The sequence below is a fragment of the Columba livia genome, chromosome 11 (assembly GCF_036013475.1).
Source record: "Columba livia isolate bColLiv1 breed racing homer chromosome 11, bColLiv1.pat.W.v2, whole genome shotgun sequence".
Classification (NCBI taxonomy): Eukaryota; Metazoa; Chordata; class Aves; order Columbiformes; family Columbidae; genus Columba; species Columba livia.
In genome coordinates, this window is record NC_088612.1 from 785,537 (window position 1) to 808,820 (window position 23,284).

The following is a 23,284-nucleotide window of genomic DNA, read 5'->3' on the forward strand; positions in this document are numbered from 1 at the left end:
GGGTACCCGGCGCGGCGGAGGTTCCTCATGGCATTAACCGCTCGGACCCATCGAGATCGCAGCTACGGGGAGGGGGGACACAAAAGAGCCTGTGGGGGGGCTCGGGGCGAGACCTGAGTGGGAGGGGGGACCCGCGGCTGGACCCCGGCCGCAGTGCCTCGGGGTTCCCAGCGACCCTCCGCAGGCCGCGTAACGGGAAGTTTCCCGGTGCAGCAGCGCAGACGAGCGATCCGCAGGTCGCCGGGCGTGTGTGGTCCGGCGGCTGCGGGACACAGCGGGCGGACACGGCGAGAGGTGCGGGGGATACAGAGCGAGCACGGCCCGCGGGCGCCCCGGGGCAGGGTGGTCTCACGCCCGGAAGCTGCCGGTGAAATGAGGGAGAAGAGGCTCCGCGCTCACGGAAAACGCGGAGTCACCGAAGGGGCGGGGCGGGCGGCCCTAACGCCCGGAGCCGCCCGCCCGGCGGGGGCGGGGGGGGCGGCCCTTTGTGCCCGGCGGGGCGGGGGGCGCTGGGACCCGGGGGGCGCGGGGCCGCGCAACATCGACAGCTCTACCCGCCGGCGCGCGGGCTCGCTTCCTTAATAGGGGCGGTGACGTCACGGGGGGCGGGGCGGGCGGGGGCGCCGCGCGCATGCGCCGGACAGCAGCCGCGCCGCTGCAGCAGCGGAGCCGCGTCCAAACGGCGGAGCGCAGAGAGAGCCATGGCTAGAGATGGCGAGGGACGCGGCCACACACCCGCCGCGGCTGCGGAGCCTGGCCTGAGGGAGCGGGGGCCATAGAACCGGCCCGGCGGTGTCACTGAACAACAGGAAAAATTCCCAAATAAATAAACTACCAAAAATAATTAAAAAAGAAAGAAAAAGAGAAGGACAAGGCACCGGTTCGGCAGCAGCACCGCCGTCACCAGCCCACAGCGCCCGCCCGCCGCCGCCGGCCCGCGGGAGGAACCGGCCCGCGGCCGCCGCGAAGAGCTCCGGGACACCCCGCCGCCCACCAGATAGATGTGCGGTCCAGCCGCCCGCACGGCCGACGATGAACGCGCAGCTGGCGATGGAGAACATCGGCGATCTGCACGGGGTGAGCCATGAGCCGGTGCCCGCCGCCGCCGACCTGATGAGCGGCAGCCCGCACCACCGGAGCGCGGTGGCCCACCGCGGCAGCCACCTGCCTGCCCACCCGCGCTCCATGGGCATGGCGTCCATCCTCGACGGCGGCGACTACCACCACCACCACCGGCCTCCCGACCACGCGCTGACGGGCCCCCTGCACCCCACCATGACCATGGCCTGCGAGACACCCCCCGGCATGAGCATGAGCAGCACCTACACCACGTTAACCCCTCTGCAGCCTCTACCTCCCATCTCGACGGTCTCGGACAAGTTCCCTCACCACCACCACCACCATCACCACCACCACCACCCCCACCAGCGGATACCGGGCAACGTGAGCGGCAGCTTCACGCTCATGCGGGACGAGAGGGGTCTGGCGTCTATGAATAATCTCTACACCCCCTACCATAAGGATGTTACCGGCATGGGGCAGAGTCTCTCTCCGTTGTCTGGATCGGGCCTGGGGAGCATCCACAACTCCCAGCAAGGGCTGCCCCACTACGCTCACCCTAGTGCCACCATGCCCGCCGAGAAAATGCTCACCCCAAACGGATTTGAAGCCCACCACCCTGCCATGTTAGCCAGGCATGGCGATCAACACCTCACCCCCACCTCCGCTGGCATGGTGCCTATCAACGGGATCCCACACCACCCCCATGCCCACTTGAATGCCCAAAGCCACGGGCAGATCCTGGGCTCTGCCAGGGAGCAAAACCCTTCTGTAACTGGTTCGCAGGTCAACAGTGGAAGTAATTCAGGGCAAATGGAAGAAATCAATACCAAAGAAGTAGCTCAGAGGATCACCACCGAGCTCAAGCGGTACAGCATCCCCCAGGCTATCTTCGCCCAGAGGGTGCTGTGCCGCTCTCAAGGGACCCTCTCAGACCTGCTGAGGAACCCCAAGCCCTGGAGCAAGCTCAAATCCGGCCGGGAGACCTTCCGCAGGATGTGGAAGTGGCTCCAGGAACCGGAGTTTCAGCGGATGTCTGCTCTGCGGCTGGCAGGTGAGCCCGCTGCGGGGCGGTCGGGGCACGGCGGCGGCGGGGCTGGGGCCCCGGGCCTGGGCAGGCCTCCCCGGTCCCTGCCTGTCCCCGAAGCGTAGCCCCGGACCCCCTCCGCCGCTCCGCTTCTCTCCTCTCCCCTCTCCCTCTCCCGGCTCCGCGCACCGGCACGGTCCGGTTCCTCCGCGCCGTGCTCCCGTCTGCCAGACAAAGCCCAGCCGGGGCTCGGGCTGCGCACTGCGGCGCCCTGGCTTTCCCCGTTATCCCGGGCGGGGCGAACCCGCTAGGCTCGCCTGTCGCCGGCGGGACAGTGCCCAGCGTGCCCGGTAACGAGGTGCTGCCGACACCTGGACTGGGCTGGGCCGAGCAGGACCTGTACGGCCCACGGACGGGGTGCGGGGGACCCCCTAAAGGCACCGCCGAGAGGAGTCGGTGAGCCTGCTTTGTGCTGTTGGCGGCGGCCCCGGCGGCGACGGGCTCCGGTCCCAGCGCCCGGCGGGGCTCGGGCCGGTCTTGGCTCCGCGTACCGCTCGGGTTGGGTTAAGTCTGCTGGGACAGGGTTTCCCTACAGACGATACGAGCCCGGCGTGTGAGTGGTGGCTGAGCAATGGTGTTGACTTAAATCGTTATATTTTTTCTTTAATTGGTTGTAATTGCCATCAAGCAGTGGAGTTTGGATTTCGCGTGGATGCATGAGAGAGGCAGTCCGTGTCGGGGTTCCCGTTGTATCTGCAGTCGGAGATTGCCCTCCCGGTCGGTACTGTTCTACTCTGCCTCCTTCCCAAACCCGCCAGCCTGCTCTCCCAGTGCAGAGTCTGGGTTTAATATGCCGTGAGTGAGGGTTTGTTAATTAAGTGATAGGTCTCCATTAATTTGTCCCTGGAGAATGCGAGATAGTCAATCCGAGTTGGAGCCGGGGTCACTGAACCGTTTCAGAGACAAAAATAAGAGAAAGGCCAAATCTACTCCTTTCAAAGGCACAAATGATCCTGCGCTTTCGGCTGCCACGACGATGGGAATTGCGAACTGCGTTCTGACCGTGCGGGCACTCGGCTGGGTCACCGTCGTGCTCCTTGTCTGGTTTCAGCCAGCCTCCTCGTTTCGGAAGCCTAGAGCAGTGCTAGGAAGGGCCCGTGGCAGGATCGCCATTCCCGCTGGAGCTGGCCCTGCGGTGCACGCCGGTGGGAGGACGTTGCTCTCCTGCGGAGTCAGTTTCAAAGGTCTGAGCTCGCAGAAAATGCCCCTTCCGCCTTCCCTTCCTCTACATCCACCCCAGCAGGAGAAAACCCTCGTCTTACTGGCGCTACCCATGAGGGGAGGATGGAGTTTGTGTTTCCAGTATCCCCGTAACGATTGCAAAGGCCAACTTTCTTCGATTCGGAGCGTATTTTTACGACGATTCGGTCGACCTGAATCTCCGCTCATTTGCATAGATCGATACTGGAAACAACCCCTCGCTTCGGAGTCTGCTGGCATCCCCTCCCTGGCGCTGCCGGCCGGGAAGCTCTGCCAGCCCGGCTGCAGGCCCGGCCAGGAGGAGCCGGCAGCTCCCCGCGGCGCGGCCGCTTTCTGCCCAGCTGCCGGGTCCGGAGAGACCCATTGTTCGCTTCTGTCCCCAAACCGCCCCTTCCTCCAGCCACCTCAGCGCTGCCCTCGCATAAACGGATCCTGGTAATCCCGTTAGAGAGACAAAGCCTCATTATTCTGCCTTCCCTTTGCGATGAAACCCAAAAGCTGGCACCTTGCAGAAACGGCCTCCCCGGGGCGAAACGGGGCTCGCAGTCTGGGGAGCCGGGGGGGTCGGAGAGGGCCGCCAGCGCCCGAGTGTCCCCGCGTCTCCTGCAGCCGGGCCGGGCACCCGCGGGTCCCCAGCGCTCCCCCCGCGCTGCCGGGGGCTTCGCCCGGCGCTGCCCACCCTGGGCACGGGCAGCACGTGCTCATTTGCATAGCGCTGTGTGCCAGCCAATGGGGGCGGCCCGCGGGGTCCCCCGCCCCGCGCAGGCTGCGCGCCCCTCCGCGCTGCGCGTCCTGAGCTGCCGGCAATCTGCTGTAAATGCATAAACTATCGATTTGATTTTGTGCAGGTTTTAAATGTGCGATGATCTTACTAAGTGGTAAGAATCTGCCCCGATTGATATTGATGTATGAACATCCATTCAAAATATCATAAATTACTCCAGCCGACGCAAATTAAATTTCACGTCCAAATTATAACTCACTCCCGGGCGTTTAGAGAATTATCAGATAGATAAATACCCAGAGCGGAGCCCTTGCCGCCTTCATTTCTCCCCTTTCTGATTTTCTGCAGGCGGAGGGATGGAGCCTGCTTATTTTAGGCCTCGTGGTCTTTGCCAGCACTTTATCTTCAGGATTTGCCCCTTCCAGCCATCCCTGGGGGGTTTCTACCTCCCAGATTACAGAAGCTCCGACAAATAGAGGAAAAATTGGTAGTTACATGGAAGCAGGATTGAGGTCTTGACACTTCCTGGGCTGTCTCTTGAAATGTAAGCAGAACTGCTAATTGCAAAGCTGACCTCTTCCAGCCTCCATCTTATTCATTCCATCTTCCTTCTCCTCTGTTCTCTTTTCCTTTGTCAGTCCCCCTCTCGCTTCCCCTCCATCACTGAATATTTATCTATTTGACCATTTCTCCATTAGTTATTCTTCCCCCTCTCTCCCCGCCTTCATTGATATTTGGAAGATCAATGAAGGGAAACCGACAAAATATATACGATTCAAAGAAAATGTACAGCCCTTCTGCAGCATGCTGCGATTTAAGGCTGAATTCATTTCAGGTTATTTTCGTAAGTGCGGGGAAAATAGGAGGGGATAAAAAAGGATAAAAAAAATACTTGCCTTTTCAGGAAAAAAACAATCTGCTTCGAGCCGTTTGTTATTAGGAACGCATCTGCCTGAAGGCCGCTTGCCGGCCCCGCACAGGCTGCTCCGCCAGGGCGGGAGGGAAGCGCCCGAGGGACAGACGCGGCGGAGAAACGTTTCGGGAACGGCCCAGAGGGGTATAAGGGACCCCGTAGGCTCCTTTGAATCTACTGCAGGAGTGGTCCTGTTTGCCCAGGTGCACCCTGCGAGCGAGCTCGTCCCGAAGGGGCCCCTCCTCGGCCCATTCCCGGCCGGGTTAGCTGAGCCCGTCCCGGGCCAGCGGGAGCCGGGCGAGGGGAGCGGCGGCCTGGGAGGAACCGCGCTCGCCCCCGCGGCTCAGTCGGGGCGGGTGAACCATCTCTCTAGAGCTTCTCGGTGTTCTCCTGTGACCTGACTGTTATTTTTCACAGCTGAATCTCTCTTCTGCGCTCCACTCTTCCTTTCTTTCTGCCTCCAACGTGAATCCCGGCTAAGCAGAAGCCTTGGGAAGACCGCGAGAAATACTCGCCAAATTAACTGTAAAGAAATCGATACAGTAATCAGAGCGTTTTCCACATTAAATATGATATCTAATGAACGACGTTTACACCTCTCGCCCCGCTGGCCACCCCAAGCGTGCGCCGGGGAAGGTCGATGCCTCCCCGGCCCCGGTTGCCTCATTAGGGCCTGTTTAATATTTACCCGGCGGGGACTTTGCATAAAAGCATTTGCATCAGGGAGGCGGAGGGCATCGACCGGGGGCTTCATCGCCGACACCCCGAGCGCGGTGCGGGCCCGGGGGAGAGGACCTGCCCTTTCCCACCCTGCGGGCCGCACGGACGCCGCGGGGACGGGCGTGGGCCTGGCTCCGCGCATCGCGGGCACGGACAGCGGCTGCCAAGGCAGTGCTGGCGCCGAGACAACGTGCCCCGGCCCGGAGGCGGGCGCTGGGAGCCGCGCTTGTTTGCCGGCCGTGTCCTTGCGGCGGGATTGATTTACAGCCGCTCACACACAGCCGCGTTTGCCTTTCATTAATGTTTGCCCAGTGGGAGGCGGAGGAGCGGGGCAGGGCAATGGCGACCCGCGTTCCTCCGCACCGGGATGGGCCCGCCCCGCGGAGCCCCTGCCTCCGGTAGCACGGCTCGGCCCGTGCTCGTTTGTTCATTTGTTTGTTTGTTTTAATTACCCGTCGCGTGGCGGGGAGGCGCCGGGGGAGGGTGTGTGATCATGTCCCACTCCCACCCTCGCTCTTGTTCGGATGAAATAGCCTCAAAACGGGACCGCTCTCAAGCGCGGGCACCGCCGAGGCCACAGGGCCGAGCTGTGGGCGCGATGCCGGCCTGGTCCCCCCCGTCTGCCCGCGCCGATCGGCCAGTGCCACCGAGCCGCCCGCAGCCCTCGCACGTTACCCCTCTGTTCCCGGAGGCTCTGCGCCATCTACTGACCGCCGGCGGGTGGAAGACGGGCCCGCCGGCCCGGGCAACTCGCCTGCACCGGGCAGAGCCGCTGGCTGCTCCCTCTGCCCGGGGATCGGCGGCTCTGCCGAGCGCTGCGGACCGGGGAGCATCCTGCCGGGTGCCCTGCGCCGGTGTCCGCGCAGTCTCCGTCCGCTGCTGCCGCGCTCCCTCTTGCCGAGCGCGGACGGCGCAGCTTCAGCACCGCGGACAGCGACCACCGGAACGGCCCGGCCCCGCTCCCGGGCGAGCCCCCGGCGGAGCCCGCCCTCCCGGTGCGGGACGAGCCCGCCCGGGGCCGCCCGCAGCCCGGCTGCTGGGTCTGCCGAGCCGCTCCACGGCTGCCGGCCCCGGTGGGCAGCAGCGCCGCATGGATCGTGAATAACGGCAGCGTCAATGGGGGCTGCGCTGCGGCGGGCCAGGCCGGGCTCGGCCGGCTCCCCGCTGCTCGTGCTGCCCGCGGCGGCGGGAGCGGCTCGGCTCCCGGCCAGGCTGCGCGGCCCCGGCGGCACCTGACTTGAGGATTCGTGCCTTCCCTCCCTCGGGTGGCCTGAGCGGCAGCGAGTTCCCTGCAGCCCTGTAACCGTGCGTGGCCCTGCCCCGGGCCCCGCCAGCCGCACGGGTCGGGATGCCGCAGGAGCAGAGGAGAGGTGCGCGGTGCCAGGACTGGCCTGCCCCAGGTGCCACCCGTGTGGAGCCCGGGCACTGCAACTGGTGCTGCTGTGTGCCACCTGCCCTTTACAGAGCCAGAAAGTGATGTTTAGATTGAGACAAAGTTATCTGGAAGTGCACAGTTGGCACGTACCGGCACTAAACCAAAGCTCGTGCTTTGCCTCAGGCAGCTTTTACCTCTCTTCTGTGTAGCAGAAGGATCCCCATAATCTCCACACAAGGGACAAGTCCGTTTCGAGAGAGACCTAAGGCTTTTGTTGAAGTGCTGGTGGCTTTATCCCGAAGAGTACAGGCATCGAGGGGAGTTTTTCCTGAGGACCAAGCATGGACCTAGCGTGGCATCATGTCGAGTACTTCCGTGATCAAATCGATAAAAGTTCATTTGAATTTAAAATATAAATCTATCTGGATAAATCATATACCGACAGAGAAGCGACCGATGCTTACTGACTTTATTCGGAAATGCAACTTACTTGAGCCATTTTGCTTAAGAGGAAGTCAGTTTTATGATGCTGAAAGAGTAATTTATAAGGGCAATTTATTAGCTCAACAGTAGTTTTGATTTTTTCCCATTTTAGGGAGATAGGAAGTCTCGGTGGTAACATTTTATGTGCAGCTCAAATGGCAATTAAAACGCGGTGGATTGCTGTTTCGCAGGTGTGCAAGCAGCATTGCAAGATGCTGCGGGCTGTATAATGTCGGCGTTGGTGTGTGCAAGCACTTTGTGGTGGACCATTAGAAATGCCGCTGCTTCAAATAGCTAAAAGTATTAAATCAGATGGCGGGGGGGGGCTCTTCCTTAGCGACTTCGCTGCAGAAGCTGCTGCAGTGATTCCGCTCTAAGGTTATGGATATTCTTAAGGTACAGCAATACTGCATACATTGCTACGTGCACACTAGATCTGCCAGTAAGAAGTTACCCACAGCCGGTGCAATTAGTGAAGGCGGATTTCCCCAGGTCCGCAGCCCTTCCCCGCAGAGGCAGGTTGCCACACTGCTGCCGTAACGCCCTCCAAACCGGAGAAACTTCTTGATGTCATCACTGCCGTGTTTCTCGTTTATTTGAGACACATCTCGCTATTTTGAATATATTGTCGGAATTAACTGAGGGCTTAAAAATTGGAACAGGGGAAGAGGGAACGAGCAGGTAGGTCCTTAGGAAAGGAGCCTGAGAAACTGGCCGGGTTTTTAAGTAAATCTGACGAGCCTTAATGTCCCAGCGAAGGTTTTGCAATGGATTGGTCACTTCCACCTCTCAGAAACTCTATTTTTGGCGTTTGCAGCAGACCCTCGGGCTGGGACAGCAGAAAGGGAATAACCTGGAATAATGCCGAGCCCTTTACCCCGGCGCCGCGGACCCCCGGGGGAAAGCCATTCCCGCCGCGCTGTTCAAAGCGGGCGGCAGCGTGCGGGTAAACCCGCGCAGGAGCGGGCGGGGCGGGGCTGCCGGTGCTCCCGGGGGCGGGGCGGAGTGGCCGCTCCCTGGCGGCGCGGCATGGAGCGGGTGCGGAGCGGGCGGCGCTGCCCGGCTGCGCTGTGTAGGGTGCGGAGCAGGCCGCGTTTCCTGGCGGAGCGGCGCGGAGCAGTGCGGTACGGAGCAGCGCGGGTGCGGTTCGGCGCGGTACGAAGTAGTGCGGTTCAGAGCAGCGCGGGTGCGGTTCGGCGCAGCTCGGTGCGGTACGGAGTAGTGCGGTTCAGAGCAGCGCGGGTGCGGTTCGGCGCAGTTCGGAGCAGCGGGTGCGGTTCGGTGCGGTACAGAGTAGTGCGATTCGGAGCAGCGCGGGTGCGGTTCGGCGCTGTTCGGAGCAGCGCGGGTGCGGTTTGGCGGGGTTCGGCGCGATTCGGAGCAGCGGGTGCGGTTCGGCGCGGTACGGAGTAGTGCGGTTCGGAGCAGCGCGGGTGCGGTTCGGCGCGGTTCGGTGCGCACCCCCCGCTGGGCAGCGGCGAGGAGCGGGCGCCACCCAGGGGCCGGGGGATGCCTGCGCCGCTGCAGGGGCTTGGGGGGCGCTGGAAAGGGCTAACGCGATTAAAATATTGATGTAGTCGCAAAAATCATTCATTAAGGCAATTTAATCTTTGCTATTAAATGTCCTTGCAATTCATTTGGGGTAATTAAGATGCAGTTAAAGTGATTAAATTCTAATTACTTATACTAGACAAAGAAATATTTGTCACAGTAATATGGTTAACTAAAGACCCAGCTAAAGAAATGTAACATTTGCTTCAAATGATATCGCGGGAAAATCGGGTGCTTTCCCCTGATTGATCCACTTAGCAACATGTTCTGTAACGGTGATGTCAGCTCACTCGAGTGGTTACAGACCCATCGGCACTGTAAGCTTGTGTAAACCCCTGAATCCCGAATTGTTGAGTCAGTGCTCCTCAGTCTGATTCACTTTATTATACCAGAGGCAGCAAATTAAGGTCACTCATTTTAATACAATGCAGATGAGTGAGATGTTTACCATTCACTCTCAGCTGGGATCTATATGTTGGCAGGCTGATGTCAATCTGTGAACTTCCCATATAGAAACATACTTTGATCTCTTTTCAACGAACAGAAGAGGAGCATTGCCTGGGCTGGAGGCGGGGAAACAACATACACATCAAATGACTTCTGAGTAGATGGATACCCTCACATTCTAAATAAGCGTAAATACGAATCACCAGAGAGACAAGTGTGAAATGCTGACTGATAGCAGGAGTAGGAGAAACAAGAAATAATTGAGTGTGGGTTCAGACACTTCCAAATAGCCCATACTCTCTACATTTGAAAGGGGAAAGTTTGGGGCAGCAACCAATGAACTGTGTCACCATGTAGGCCTTCGTCACTGACGTGTGAATGGCCTTATCCTACGGTGGCTTGAAGCTTTTGGGAACACTGTGCAGAATCGCTTATCACACTTTAGTATGTATTATCATCACCATTAATTTACCATTAACTTTTGGCTACTTTCTTCCGCTGAGCTGTCATAGCCAGTGTGATTAGGACTATCTCTGATGGCCAAAGCAGTTTCAACCTCCTGTAGTAATCCTGCTGCCTTTTCCACCCAAAGGTAGAGGCTCCCTCAGAAGAATATCGTCCAGGATGTTCTCTAGCTTGTACCAGTGAAGAGTTATCACTCTCTAAAAATGTTATTGGCTATTTTGTGGTGTTTCAAAACTAGCAGCAGGTGCTTGGTCTTAGTGGGAACAATTCAGACTGTAGCTCTGACAGGTCCCAGCATTTATAGACCTAACACAATAGAGATTAGAAGATACGTGTAAGGAGAGAACTCTGAAAGCATTTTTATGTCTCTAAGACATGTCCTGTGAGGTTTGGATAGCTGAAAGACCAGGCTTTGCAAGAGGAGTAGGAAAAGATGATCATCACAAAACTTTCGAGAACTCGCTCAAGTCTGTCTAAAATGTCTCTTATTGCATGTGCAGAATTGCAGGGCTTCTGTTGGCCATTCTTTGAGCTGGGCTAACTAATTTCCTGGGGTTTTACACTCACAGGAAGGGTACCTGCTCTGAATCCACAGCAAGGAAGATGTTAGCTCAGGAACTCCTTTCCGGCAATCTTGAACTGCAATTTTTGAGAGAAGCATAAAGCAGTTGGTTATTTTTCTCCTACCTGTGTGAAGCAAATATAATGCTCATGAATAGTAGGGGTGAAACAGCTCTGAAAACTGAGTTGGTCCGGTGAAGGTGGTAGTGAAAGCCCCAGAGCTCGGTGCTGAGTTCACCTTCTGAAGTGAAGCATCAGAAAGTGCCTCCTCAGGCAAGACAGCCGAGTTCCTGGTAGCCCACAGTCCTGAGAGATCCCTGGTCCTCTTTGTTCCCCAAAATGAACATTTCAGCTACAAAATGGGTTCCTACAGACTCTTTCTCCCTGTAGCGTCTGGCTCAGCCTTCCACCCACAGTGCTAATTCATGTCAAATAATGTGTCAAATGTGACGGAAATTAGCGTGGGGTGAACCTGCTCATGGGGAGCTGAACCAAGACCGCTGCCACATATCATACAGGGCACTCAATGGCCATCAAGTGATAATGTCTTGTGGTCAGCAGTGACCCGGGCAAGAGCTGGAAACGTGACCTGTCACCTCAGGGTGAAAGGCCTGGTGGCTGCTGTGTCCCTTCAGAGCACGTGGCCGCCGCCTCAGCCCGTCGGCTGTGTGTGTACGGGCACGGCTCGCTTGGTGCCAGCTCTGAAACCCCCTAAATCCACCTCCTCCTTTCTCAGGATCTGCTGCTTTTCCATCCTGTGCCAGAGCACGTGCTCCGTGACGGCGGCACGGTGGGCCACCAGCTGAGCAGTGCCTCTCGCAGGGACAGTGCTCGGTGGTCCCCTGCCTTCACAGCTGGCCACAGGGCTTGCAGTGGGGTTTGCCCGAGCAGGACTTGCCATTCTCTGCTCCAGTGCAAATCTTCCAGAAAATAAGCCAGCAAAATGTGGTGGAATTTTATTACGTGCCTAAATCAAACCAGCAGAAAGCAGGTTTTTGAGAGTGTCACTGGTTTCATTCTTTGCTCTAGGTTTTTAGAAAGGCAAATTAGTGTTTGCCACATACAGCTATGCACGCGTGTATGCACCATGTGCTCCTGAAAATTGATTTATGGTAATCAAGGTTTTCCCTTAGATTTTTAAAGAGAAATCCAGCCTCTAGGGATGAGAGACTAGATCAAGTGTCAGGGTTAACACCTGAGCTTACTGTAATCTTGACTTTTAGACTGACAGAACAGCGCAGTTCACATCATAGGTGGGCAAAATCTCATCCTTCACTATCTCATCCTAAAGATGCAATTAGTGCGTTTTCACAGGGGACGCGCTCTGCTCGCAGCTCTGTTGGAGCAGGGCTGGTCCCGCAGTGCTGCCTGCAGCTGGGCGCTGCGTGGAGCGGTGACATGGAGCTGCGTGGAGCGGTGACATGGAGCTGCGTGGAGCGGTGACAGCGGCCGCTGCCGCAGCGAGAGCCCAGCTCTGCGCCACGCACAGGCAGTTGGGCCCCGGTGACATGTACAGACCTGACGAGGTTTGGCAAGTTAGCTCGGCCAAATCCCTCGGGTGACTTAGGAGGAACCGAGGGAGACAAAAATAGATTGATGGACTGTATCAGGAGAATTGCAAGTGTCAAAAATATCTGTTGCTCAGGGCAGGGGAAGATGGAAGAGACTGGAAGAAGCCAGAGTTCAGCAGTGGATTTATACGGCTCCTTCTGGCACGGGTAATATTACATTGTCATATCTGCTCGTGTGTTGCCAAAGTCAGAGTGGCTCTTTCTTTATTCTCGGCTTTGCTTTCTTCTTAACTAGACTTTGTTAAGGCTTGTTCACAAGGCATTGCGAGGAGCGTCGCTGGGCTGGGGCAGCCCGGAGGCACGTGTGGCTGCACGGGGAGCGAGGGCGTAAAATAAAGATCCTTAAAAAGGCGTGTGGTAAACGGTTTTGGAGACAGGCTCAGGTGTTTTTTGAAATGAGGGTTTCAGGGAGTGCCTCTGGAGCCCCTGACTTAATTAAATCTGGTGTTAGAGAAGGACCTGGCCCAGGCAGGTGGGGCTTCTTTGAGCCTGGCCTTGCTGAGCGCAGGCTGCTGTCACCGGGCTGGGTGGCCCCAATTCGTCAGCCCTCGCAGTGTGAGCTGCTTGGGCGCTGTGCCTGCTCTGGGTAGGCTCTCACATCGGAGCAGATTTTATCCCGTGGTCTGCATTTGTTCTCTGGCAAGCTGGAAGCTACAATTTATTATTAAAATTGATTGGTTCCAGTGCAGGGAAAACGATCATAAGGAAACCCTATTACGGTTTTTCATTATCACCATTATTTATTTTTAAGTGCTATTAATATTCTTGCGTCTGGACAAGGCAGAAGATGAAAGGAGGTATCCACCCTTGCTGCTCACAACCGGCGGCCTGGCAGCACTGTCTGCAAGGGCTCTTGGAACAATTCAGCATATTGCAAAGTTTTTGCCTCAATCTGCCTCTGAATGCTGACAGGGATAGAGCTGAAAAGGAAACAGCTTTTCATTGTCTGAGGATGATCTGCATTGTGAAGATGTTCCCCATGTGCCCCAGGTAGAAGAAGGCTCTGGGAACAATGCCGGGCAGGGACGGGGCCCGTGTGCTTTTCAGTGGGGACGGGGCTGCAGGGGGGTCCGGGATCACGGCTGAGCTGGGCTGAGCTGGGCTGAGCTGAGCTGGGCTGAGCTGGGCTGCTCTGCTTTGCTCTGCTCTGCCAGGGGCAGCGGAGGCCTTGGTTTCATGTGCTGGGGCTGTGCCATGTTTCATGAGGACTGAACTTCTTGTGTGTGAGTCTTCCATGACTCAGATAAGGTCCCAAATTGCAACTCAGTGTCTGGCTCTCTCTGAACAACTATATAATTAGTCCTTCATTCGAAGCAGAAGAACGCCAACTTGGATGTGAGGACAAGACCTGTCTTAATTCACAAGCTGAAGTAAAGCATATTTTGTTATTCTCTGTGATTTCAGAGAACTCATGTACCAGGTTGTGACCAAAACCCTGGAGGTTTACATCACTCACTGAAGTAGCTTTGTGCCATCTACCGCTGTGACTGTCACTTGTGACGTGACAATTCCTGCTGAGGCAGCGCTGGCTTGGGTCACTCTATGTATATAGTCAGGATTTTGTGACAAACGATGGTCTGGACGAGGCACCTAAGTGGGAGCTGAAATTTGTGTAGTCTGTGGAGAAGGAGGGTGTGAAGCAGCGTGAGCCGAAGTGAAGTGCTGGGAGCAGCAAACATTGTCTGAGTCTGGTTTGTGCTCTCTTGTGCAGGAGCTGGTTAGCAGGGGCAGAGCCAGAGAGGGGGGCTGAGGCTGTGACAGAGCTGAGCTTCTGCAGCTGCTTTCATGGGAACTTCTGATTGTCAAATGGTCGGGCTTGTACGAAAAAACGAGATTATGTGTTGATACCTTCTTTGTTTCTCATTCCTAATATTTGTCAGTAAACAACAGGCTATTATTGCAAAAGTATTTGTTACCCTTGAGTTATCAATGTTTGCTTTGAGTGGGGATGCAGAATTATTGCGGTGGGCGCGATGCCCGCGGTGAATGCAGCAGCTCCGCCTCGGTGGTCTCGCTTGCACGAGGAAACCTGCTTTTCAGCCTAGGAGCTCCACAGCTTTTTAGAGGTCAGGATGTAACTTCAAAGCACTCTTCAAAGGTTTTCAGATAAAAATAACTGTAGAAGATATGAGCTGGGCATTCCAGTCCATTTGATCAATGTGTCATTGCTTATGAAAGGATGTATAGCAGGAATACGTATTGTTACAGAGATGTTCAAAAGCTGAGCGCTGGTGCCTTGGTCCCTGCCTGCCGGGGCCAGCAGGAGCTGCCTTTGCATCTCCCGCACCTTGCTGTCCGATCTGCGCAGGGGCCCTTTTCTGAAGTACAAAAGGTGGATGACTATGTTTATACGTCCCTCGAGCAATTAAACCTCATGCCAAGACCGGCTCTTGGTAGCAATAAAACACACAGGAAGGGCCTTTGTAAAGTAATTTGCTGTTTTTATTCTAATAACCATGGGATAGGTGGGGACACTGCACAAAATTCTTCATCTAATCAGCACTGATCTCCACAGAAATCAGGACTAGTGAGGCAGAGACAGAACATCCGTATTTCCTCCAGAAATACATCTCTAAATCAGCATTAAAGGACATCGTTAGAGAAAAAAAGGAGAACAGACAATATCAGACACTTTTGAAAGTGAGACAGAGCAATCTGTCCTCCCAAGGAAACCTTTATTCCTAGCGAGATGCTAACAGAGATGAGCTGGGGGGCGGTCAAAGGCTGGCGGGGGATCCCGGAGCCACCGTCCCAGCCCCCCGATCCCGCCTGGCAGGTGATCTGCAAGGCAGATTTCAAATTGAATAATGCAGAGCAAAATATAACAACGTTCTGAAAGGGAAAGAAGAGATGATAAATGAAACAAGGTGAAATTCTATAAGGAAGATTTACTACACCATTGTTCTGCATGTCCAAACGTGGTTTATCTTGTTCAGAATACATAGTCATCTGGCCTGTAAGACTGTAGTAACATTCTGGTTTCTCCCAATTCCTTATTTCTCAGCTGATAAAAAGCTATAGAAATTAGCTATTAGCACTGACTCCTCTGCCCACCCTCTCTAACTGTCCTCCCCTTTCTTGCAGCGTGCAAGAGGAAAGAACAAGAGCATGGGAAGGATAGAGGGAATACACCAAAAAAGCCTCGGTTGGTCTTCACAGATGTCCAGCGTCGAACTCTACATGCAATATTCAAGGAAAATAAGCGTCCGTCCAAAGAATTACAAATCACCATTTCCCAGCAGCTTGGGTTGGAGCTGAGCACCGTCAGCAACTTTTTCATGAATGCACGGAGGAGGAGTCTGGATAAGTGGCAAGACGAGGGCAGCTCCAATTCAGGCAACTCATCTTCTTCATCAAGCACTTGTACCAAAGCATGAAGGAATAACCACGAACTAAACCTCGGTGGAAAAGCTTTATAAATAAATAAATAAAGACAGACCAGGACCTCAAGATAGCAGGTTTATACTTAGAACTATTTGAAAAAAATGTTATTTATAAGTCCAAAGAAACCAAAGACTTATTTCACCTGCATTACGACTTTGTTCTAAGACACACACTTTAGTAGGACGACGACTTGCAAAAAAAATTGAGAGGAAGAAGAAAGTGAAACAGAGGGAGTGAAACAGTATGGGAAGAGAAGAGAAGAGAAACAGACCACTGGTGTTACACCTTCACCCATGATCATCTTCACCGTACTTGGCTGTTTAGTGGTTTGGAGCATCGTGATTTCTTGTCGTTGGATGGACATCTCTTCAGACATGGCTCTTCATTTCCACAGCAGTTGCCATGAAGGTGTATGGTGTACCCGTACCGCGTGCACGCCGGTGGGCAGGGACTTAGTCAGGGCTGGTCTTCAGAGCGGGTTGTGCCACGGCACGACCGGCAACGCGTGGAGTCGTCTGAATCCATTTGAACGGTAGTGTGAGTTTTGCTGTTTCGTGGTTTGAACTTAACCGGTGCGACGCCTGGAAACAAGTTCAAACTAGGCAAAGAAGTTTTGAATGGTACCTAAACCAGTGCATTCTCTTTGTTTGTTAAGGAATGTTCAGATTTTAAAAAGGAAAACTATTCCATCCATAAAAAAAAAAAAAAATCGACTAGCTACCAAAGAACACATTTAATAATTATATTGCAGGTATTTTATTGCAATGATTTTAATATTCCAAAGCTATTTTTACACAAAATACTATGTAGAGTTATAGGTATAAACTAATCTAACTGTATAACACATAAAACTTGTAATCAAGACTGTTATTTGCAATTAGTAAAGCCACATCATTGATTCTTTCCATGATTGGCAAGAAAGAATGCCATCCCAGGAGCGCGGGCACCGATACCGCGGTGCCGCTGCCCTTGGGGCCGGTCGGCCTTTGTGCTGCTGACTTCAGGAGGAGCCGGGCAGGGGCTGTTGGGCCACGGGCAGGACGGCACGGCAGCGCTTGAGCGCGTGTCCGGCCGCTCTCGTGTGCGTGTCCGGTGGCACTTGAGTGCGTGGCCGGCGGCACTCCTGTGCATGTCTGGCCGCTCTCATGTGCGTGTCCAGTGGCGCTCGTGTGCGTATCCGGCAGCGCTCGAGTGCACGGCCCCGGGTGACGCTCTCCCGGGTGACGCGGGCACCGTGCAGCGCTCTTTGCAAACGGCGCCGTACAGAAACACGGCTCAGCTCTGCCATCTAGCCTGCAAACAGGAGACCCGAGCCATTCCGTATGCAAAATGAAAAGAATCGCGAAATGTAAAACCACAGGGCTCGGCATCTGATCGATACTCATTGACATCAGTGAGCTTTTTTTACCTATTGACTTCACTAGGCAGAGGAACAGCAATAGCTTTGAAGGCTCATGGTCTGTTGCTTTTGAAAGCAGTGGAACGAGATCAGATAGCGTTGGTGGGGAGCTCCGGCCGTGCTTTCGGAAGGCTGAGTCGCGGTGCCTCTGAAGTCAATAGCGAAACTCCCATGGCACCAAGACGCGGCCTGATGGTTTGTGGCCTCGTACCTGTGTGCAGCAGGCTGGGCTTTGCTCCTGTGCGTTCTTTCTTGCCCATCTATTAATCAGGATAATGCATGAAATAGTTTAAAGCTCGTAGCTGAAAAGCTTCAAATGCTGTGTTGCTAACAGACCCGTAGAAGATAAATCATCCCGTTGATACTCTAATAAATTAAAAAGAAAAGCGTGCAACATCTGCATATTAAATTTTAGTGTAAGGGGAAAATAGACTTTAAAAACCACACATGTGCCTGTTAGATTTCTAACCGGTGTTTCAAACTACTGTAGTAATTCTACTAGGTGTATTAAATCCCAAAGTAACCAAATATGCAGGTATAGGCCCAATGCAAGGATTAGAAATAGGTAATCTTACCTACACCCTTAAAAAAAGAAATAAATAAAAATAAAAGAGAGAAAGGAGAAGTCAAGGCAAACCAGAATCCAACCAGCATCAGCAACAGCAGATACTGGGTTTGGGATGAAGCCCACTCAAAACTCTAGTGACGCCAAAGTTACCAATTTTGTAGCACCAGTTGTTTTCCCAGAGGACAGGGTCTGGTCAAGATTCAGGGTATCTGAACCAGTTAATTTCCACTAAGTGTTTAGAATACAGCTGAAATATCTCTTTATTAAAATAATTCAAACAAACCCAAGGCTTTTGGCATAGAATCTTTCTCCACATTTTCCTATGTTAAACCCACTTTAAGACTGACAAAGCAACTGTCTATACAAGCGTGATCTAATCCATGAGTTTTTCAAGTCTCTAGCTTACCCTAAATTGTAGCGAGCCACTTTTAAACGTTCCATCCCCACAGAGACATTACAGACACATTCATAAGCTCGCCTATAATGTATCTAATGAATGCCTCCTCATTAGTGTAAGCTTACTAAAGGACGGTGATAACTAACGTTTTAGTTTTTTCCAGCAAAACACTGCTTTGTAATGTACTTATAGTTTAGAAAAGAAAGCCTTATTTATTTAAAACTTGAGAATTTAAAAATGCAGGGAAATTCAAGGTACATTGCCGCGTTTTTTAGTGTTTCCTTTGTATTGTCTTTAGAGACTACTTGCTGAAACCAAAGAGAACTTTCATACCAGCATTAGATTTGCACCCAATATGCAATTTCAGGATCTCTGATACACACACACACAGAGGCAAGTCCCTGAATAGGTCTGTGTATATATACATGCACACACATTTTTATGGGGGTGTATGTATGTATACATGTGCACACATACATCCACACACACACTAAAACTGATGCACAAGTTATAGACTTTAAGTGTTTTGATTTTTTTAATGTCTGTTTAAGTATATGTAAACCTTTTGGTTTTTTTACAAGCCATTAGGAACAAAACCACTCTTCCCATAAGCAATACGCGCCTCATACTCTGAATAGGCAAAGAACACACTTTTCTTTAGTTCGTTTCAAAACATGAAGCAAATAAGTAGGGAGCTGCTCGTCTACGTGTGAAGCTGTTTTACCTCCGAGCAGACTGCCCGGGTGCAGGCCCTGAGCACGGACGGTTCCCGCTGCCCCCGCTCCGACCCTGCCCTCCCCAGCAGGGCGTCCTGAACGGGAGCGTCTCGCTGATGCTGCGCTTAGCTTGGCCCAGGAAAGCCCGTCCCTGTTGAATCAGCGTTAGGCTTCCGGTTCACTTCATTCCTGACAAAATGGAAACGAGTTCCAGATTCAACAAAAGGACATAAATCTGCCAGGGGGGTTAGGAGAGGGAGCAGAATCTGAACCAGTTTGGGAGCATCAGGACATGAGGCTTCAGTCCCAGGTGACTCCGCGGGCGAGAGGGCATTAGGAACGTGCGTGGGCTGGCAGCCCGCATCCCAACCTGACCGCACTGACCCGCTGGGGGAGGCTGGCCAGGAGGTGAACTGTCCACATCCATCCCCATTGTAAATGGCATTATTAGCTTTCCACAGAAAAAATCAGACTGACCCGTACCCCCACGTTAACCCCTCCTGGCTTCCCAGGGGCCTCAGCCTCCTCTCCTCACTCAGGTAAAGCAAACCCGACAAGAGCGAGCGAGGCAGCAACGGGGCTTTCTGCCCGAGAACGTGCTCCAGCGGCACCAAAGCGAGTTCCCGGGGTCCCGGGCCCAGCCCCGGGCACCGCGCTCCCCTGGTGCCGGGGCTCAGCTGCTGCGAGGGCTCGGAAACACCACTGAGCTTATACCAAAGAGTCTTAGGACACCTCTCTTCACCTGAGTTGTAAACAAGACATTTTTACCCAGAAAATCAGTCCTTCTTTCTACTACTCTTCCTCCTATCCTCCTCCTCTTCCTCCTCCTTTGTACATAAGGATGAAAACTATGCATTTAGCAAACAAAGAGAAAGCACTTACCCTTTTCTATCTCGCTGCGTTTGGGTGCATTCAAAGGCCCAGGGGCTAATTTTGAGACTTTGCTTAGCCTCCTGGTTTATTATTGTGGTGTGGTTAGCTTTACAATACATTTGGTAACTATTTGCTAAAGACAAAGAAGCAAAAGGTAAGGAATAGCTACTTCCACGTGTTAAAAAAAAAAAAAAAAAAGGAAAAAAAAGTGTGTAAAGATCTACTATTTATAGTGTGAACCAAAGACGCTACCTCACTCGATTTCCATTGGTGATTTTAATCACATTGATGATACCAAAGAATACCAAAGATTTTTCATGCACGGCCTTGGTCTGTAAAGGGAACTCATCCTCCTCCTTCCCCCGTCCCCATCTCCCCTCCTCACCTTCACTCCGTGTGCAACCTTGTCTTCATTCCTAATGGTAATGCTGATAACCGTACGAATACTTCTCTCGCTACAACTGCTACTACTGACGCTGACAAGGATAATAATAATAATAATAATAATAATAATAATAATAATAATAAAGCTCTAGGCAAACATGTTGCAAACTTTGTAAACTCATAGGACGAGTGCCTTGCTTGAACCAAAGTGTTAAACCGCTGTTGACCTCTTTATCTCTCACCTTATACTCTTTGAATACCTCAGCCTCTTAGAAAGGCCACTAATGAAAAAAGGAATAATTCTTCACCGTGGTGCTTTTGCCGTGCAACCATGCAATGAAACTTTCTTTGATACCAAAGGAAAATGTTCTTTCCACTTTCTTGCTGACAAACCAAAGGTTCCCTCTTTTTCCCCCAGAGCAGCTTGAGTCCCTGAGCCCAGACAGGCCGTGCATCGCTTTTACCAATTCCTCCAAATACCTCATAGTAATAAATCTTTAGGGTTATGTTGTATAGAGAGTCTATGTGATAAGGCAGAACTTACTAGTTTGATAATTGTTAAGGTTACTTAAAAAAGCTTTATAATTCTTATTTATTTTGTAGGGGTTGTTTTGTTTGTACGTTCCTTTTATATCGTTTGGTTCGGGTTTGGGTTTCTTCTCCTTTTCCTTTCTTTTTTGGCAGAACTTCTGTGTTATCCTCAAGGAAGATCTTATTCCTGGGAATGTTTCCAAGTGGGTAAAGGTTGCTGTCTGCAGTGAACGCAAGGAAGGGAAACGTGGCTTTGATTTCTTTGTGTTTGCCAGTCAATGTTCTTTTCACAGGGTAAAAGAAATATTCTCTGCTGTGATAAATGGTTCCTATTTTTTCTCTATAATGTGCTGTGATTTTTAATTTAATTACATTTTGTATATGCTTATTTAATCACTGCTTTAATTTATGACTATGTAGTTTAAAAAAAAATGTATATAGTAGATTCAAAAATGGCCAAAGCTTTATGTTACAATCTCTTCATTGTTGATGCCGAGATGAACTGAAGGAGAGTGCTTCTCTTGACTGCAGGGTGTATCTTCAGCCTTGTCTTGGCATGCACTTCCACCGTGTTACAAACACTGCCAGGTTACCCCCCCGGGCCTCCCTCGCCCCAACTTGTACATGCCAAAATGAGTGTTCCAAGGTAGTACTTTTGTCACTTAGAGAGCAGAAAGGCATTATTAGTGTGTTTTTCCTTTAATTTATTTGTCTTTTTCTAGAAAGGTTGCTTTGCGGGTGAGACCCGCACATCCAAAGAGTTTTAAAGTCGTTTAATGTTTAAAAGCACTGGCATTTGTGAGAGACTTTGCTGAGTTTTTGTTTTCCTTCGCCATTCGCACGGGTAGCGCAAGTAGCGGGCGTAAGGCTCGGGAGAAAAGCTGACTTGAATTTGGAAACCTTGCTCACGGAAGCGCCTTCGCCAGCGCCGGGCCCCGCGGGGGCTCCGCTCCCCCGGGCACCGCGGGGCGGCCGGGGCGCGGCGGGCGGTGGGACGGAGCGCTCGGGGCTGGGGCCACCACGGCGCGCCCTCTCCAGCCAAGGCGGCGGGGGCCGGGCCGGGGTCTGCGAGGGGCAGCCGGGCCAGCCGCCGGGCTGCGGCCGCATCCGGGCTCAGGGTGGCGGCAGAACCGCGGTGCCCGGCTGCGGGTGAGCGGGGGCACGGCCGGGGCAGCGTCCACCCCTCCGAGTGCCCGGGGCTGCCCCGGCCCCTTGAGGGAGGAAAGAACTGTTTTGAATTGAAAAGCAAAAAAGAAAAGTAATGACAATGATAATTCTGCAAAGCTGATGATGGCATCAAGGCACAGAAAATAGGATGCCACTCGCCTGTGTTTTATTTTGCGTAAACAATAGGTTCTGTTTCAACTGAATGTTGTGGGCTGACATGGTTTGTGATGCTGTAAATACTTCCTTTCCTCGCACAGTAGCTGAGCTCCGGGTGTACCTTGTTTTCCCTTGGGGGATAGCGGAGGGGTTGGGGCGGGGAGGACAAGGGCAGGGTGCGAGCTTTTGGTCATTTTGGTCAGAAGTTACACTTTCTAGGTACATTTTTATACTTCAAGTATTGAAACGGGGCAATAAATACGCTCTGAAATGCAGGATCATTAAATGGTCTGTCGGCAAGCACTGGCTGAATGTCTGCTCTGCACACATGAACCGGTGCTGTGCAGTTACATTTCACAGGGAGGGGGGAGACAAAGCGTTAGTCTAGGACTCCAGCTCAAGCCACCGAGCACTGGACAGAGCTGCGCTTAGCAAGACACGGTTTCTTCTCCCCTTCCCCTAGTCCGATTTTTCACGGTCCGTTTTGCATTTATTGCATCCGCACTCTGGAACCGCGTTAGTTTTGCAGCCTGAACCGAACAACAGTGTTAAATGACAATAACCGTCAAAGCATTGTCTTTTACTTGCTTTGGTAGCTGTTTCCACAGCCCCCTGCCCGCAATCGGCCCCAGCCGAGCGGAGCCCGGTCCCCGGCCCCCCGGCCCCCGGTCCCCGGCCCCCGGCCCCCCGGCCCCCGGCCCCGCTCCGGCCGCCGCCGCGCAGAGGGCGCCCGAGACAATCACAGGTCCCACATCCGTAGAGGTAGGAAAATATTCCAAGAGCAAGAGGATGTTCTTCCAGAGCAACGAAACAAAACGGGGAAAAAACAACAAAAAAAAAAAAGTTAAAAAAAAAAAAGAAAAAAAAAACAAAAACAAAAACAAAAAAAGCGAAGATTTTGATAAAACACAACTTTGCTGTCATTTTTAGTTCGCCCATTAGGAAGCAGTAGTAGTTTATGCATCGCATCTGCATTTCAGACTAAGTGATTATTGTACCTAATTACAGTTGATTGCTAATATTTCCTCAATCTCTTTCTTAGTCAAGCGCTTCTTCTTCTGTATTTTTGTGTGTAGCGGCGACAAGTGTGATGCGCTAGGCATTATTCTGGTTTGGTTATGAGTATCTCCTGTACTGCGTTAAGATTTCCTTAAGTTCCCTTTTTTAAGCTTTGCTACTGTTCTCACTTGATGCCGTGCAATATCATCTGCTGTGTTTGCTAAGCAAAAAAAGTCAAAAAAATTTAAAAAAAGGAAAAAAAAGAAAAAAAAAGAAAAAAGCAAGTGATGATGTCATCATGCTTTTCAGTGTTACAATGTTTCAGCGTTTATGTAGTCACAAAATGTAGTAAATAAAAGGTTGGATTTTCCAGCACTTTAAATTTAGACATTTCTTGCCTTCTGTTGTTTCTTCATGTGCAGCCGCACCGGGCTGAGCCGGCGGCAGGTGGACCTGTGGGGCACCCCAGGCCTCCCACGGGACAGACATCCCTGGGGGACACAGGACAGACACCCCTGGGGGAACACATGGAATGGCACCCGGGGCCTCCCGGC

At 52.9% G+C, this 23,284-nt stretch overlaps 1 protein-coding gene across 1 annotated transcript; it reads left to right on the forward strand.

Annotated features, from left to right (window-relative positions):
* Positions 1 to 578: 578 nt before the first annotated feature.
* Positions 579 to 23,116, forward strand: ONECUT1 (one cut homeobox 1). The gene is made up of 2 exons (XM_005512264.4): positions 579 to 2,113; positions 15,241 to 23,116. Exons 1-2 carry the CDS (start codon positions 1,033 to 1,035, stop codon positions 15,531 to 15,533), a joined length of 1,374 nt encoding a protein of 457 aa, XP_005512321.3. The 5' UTR covers positions 579 to 1,032; the 3' UTR covers positions 15,534 to 23,116.
* Positions 23,117 to 23,284: the final 168 nt, after the last annotated feature.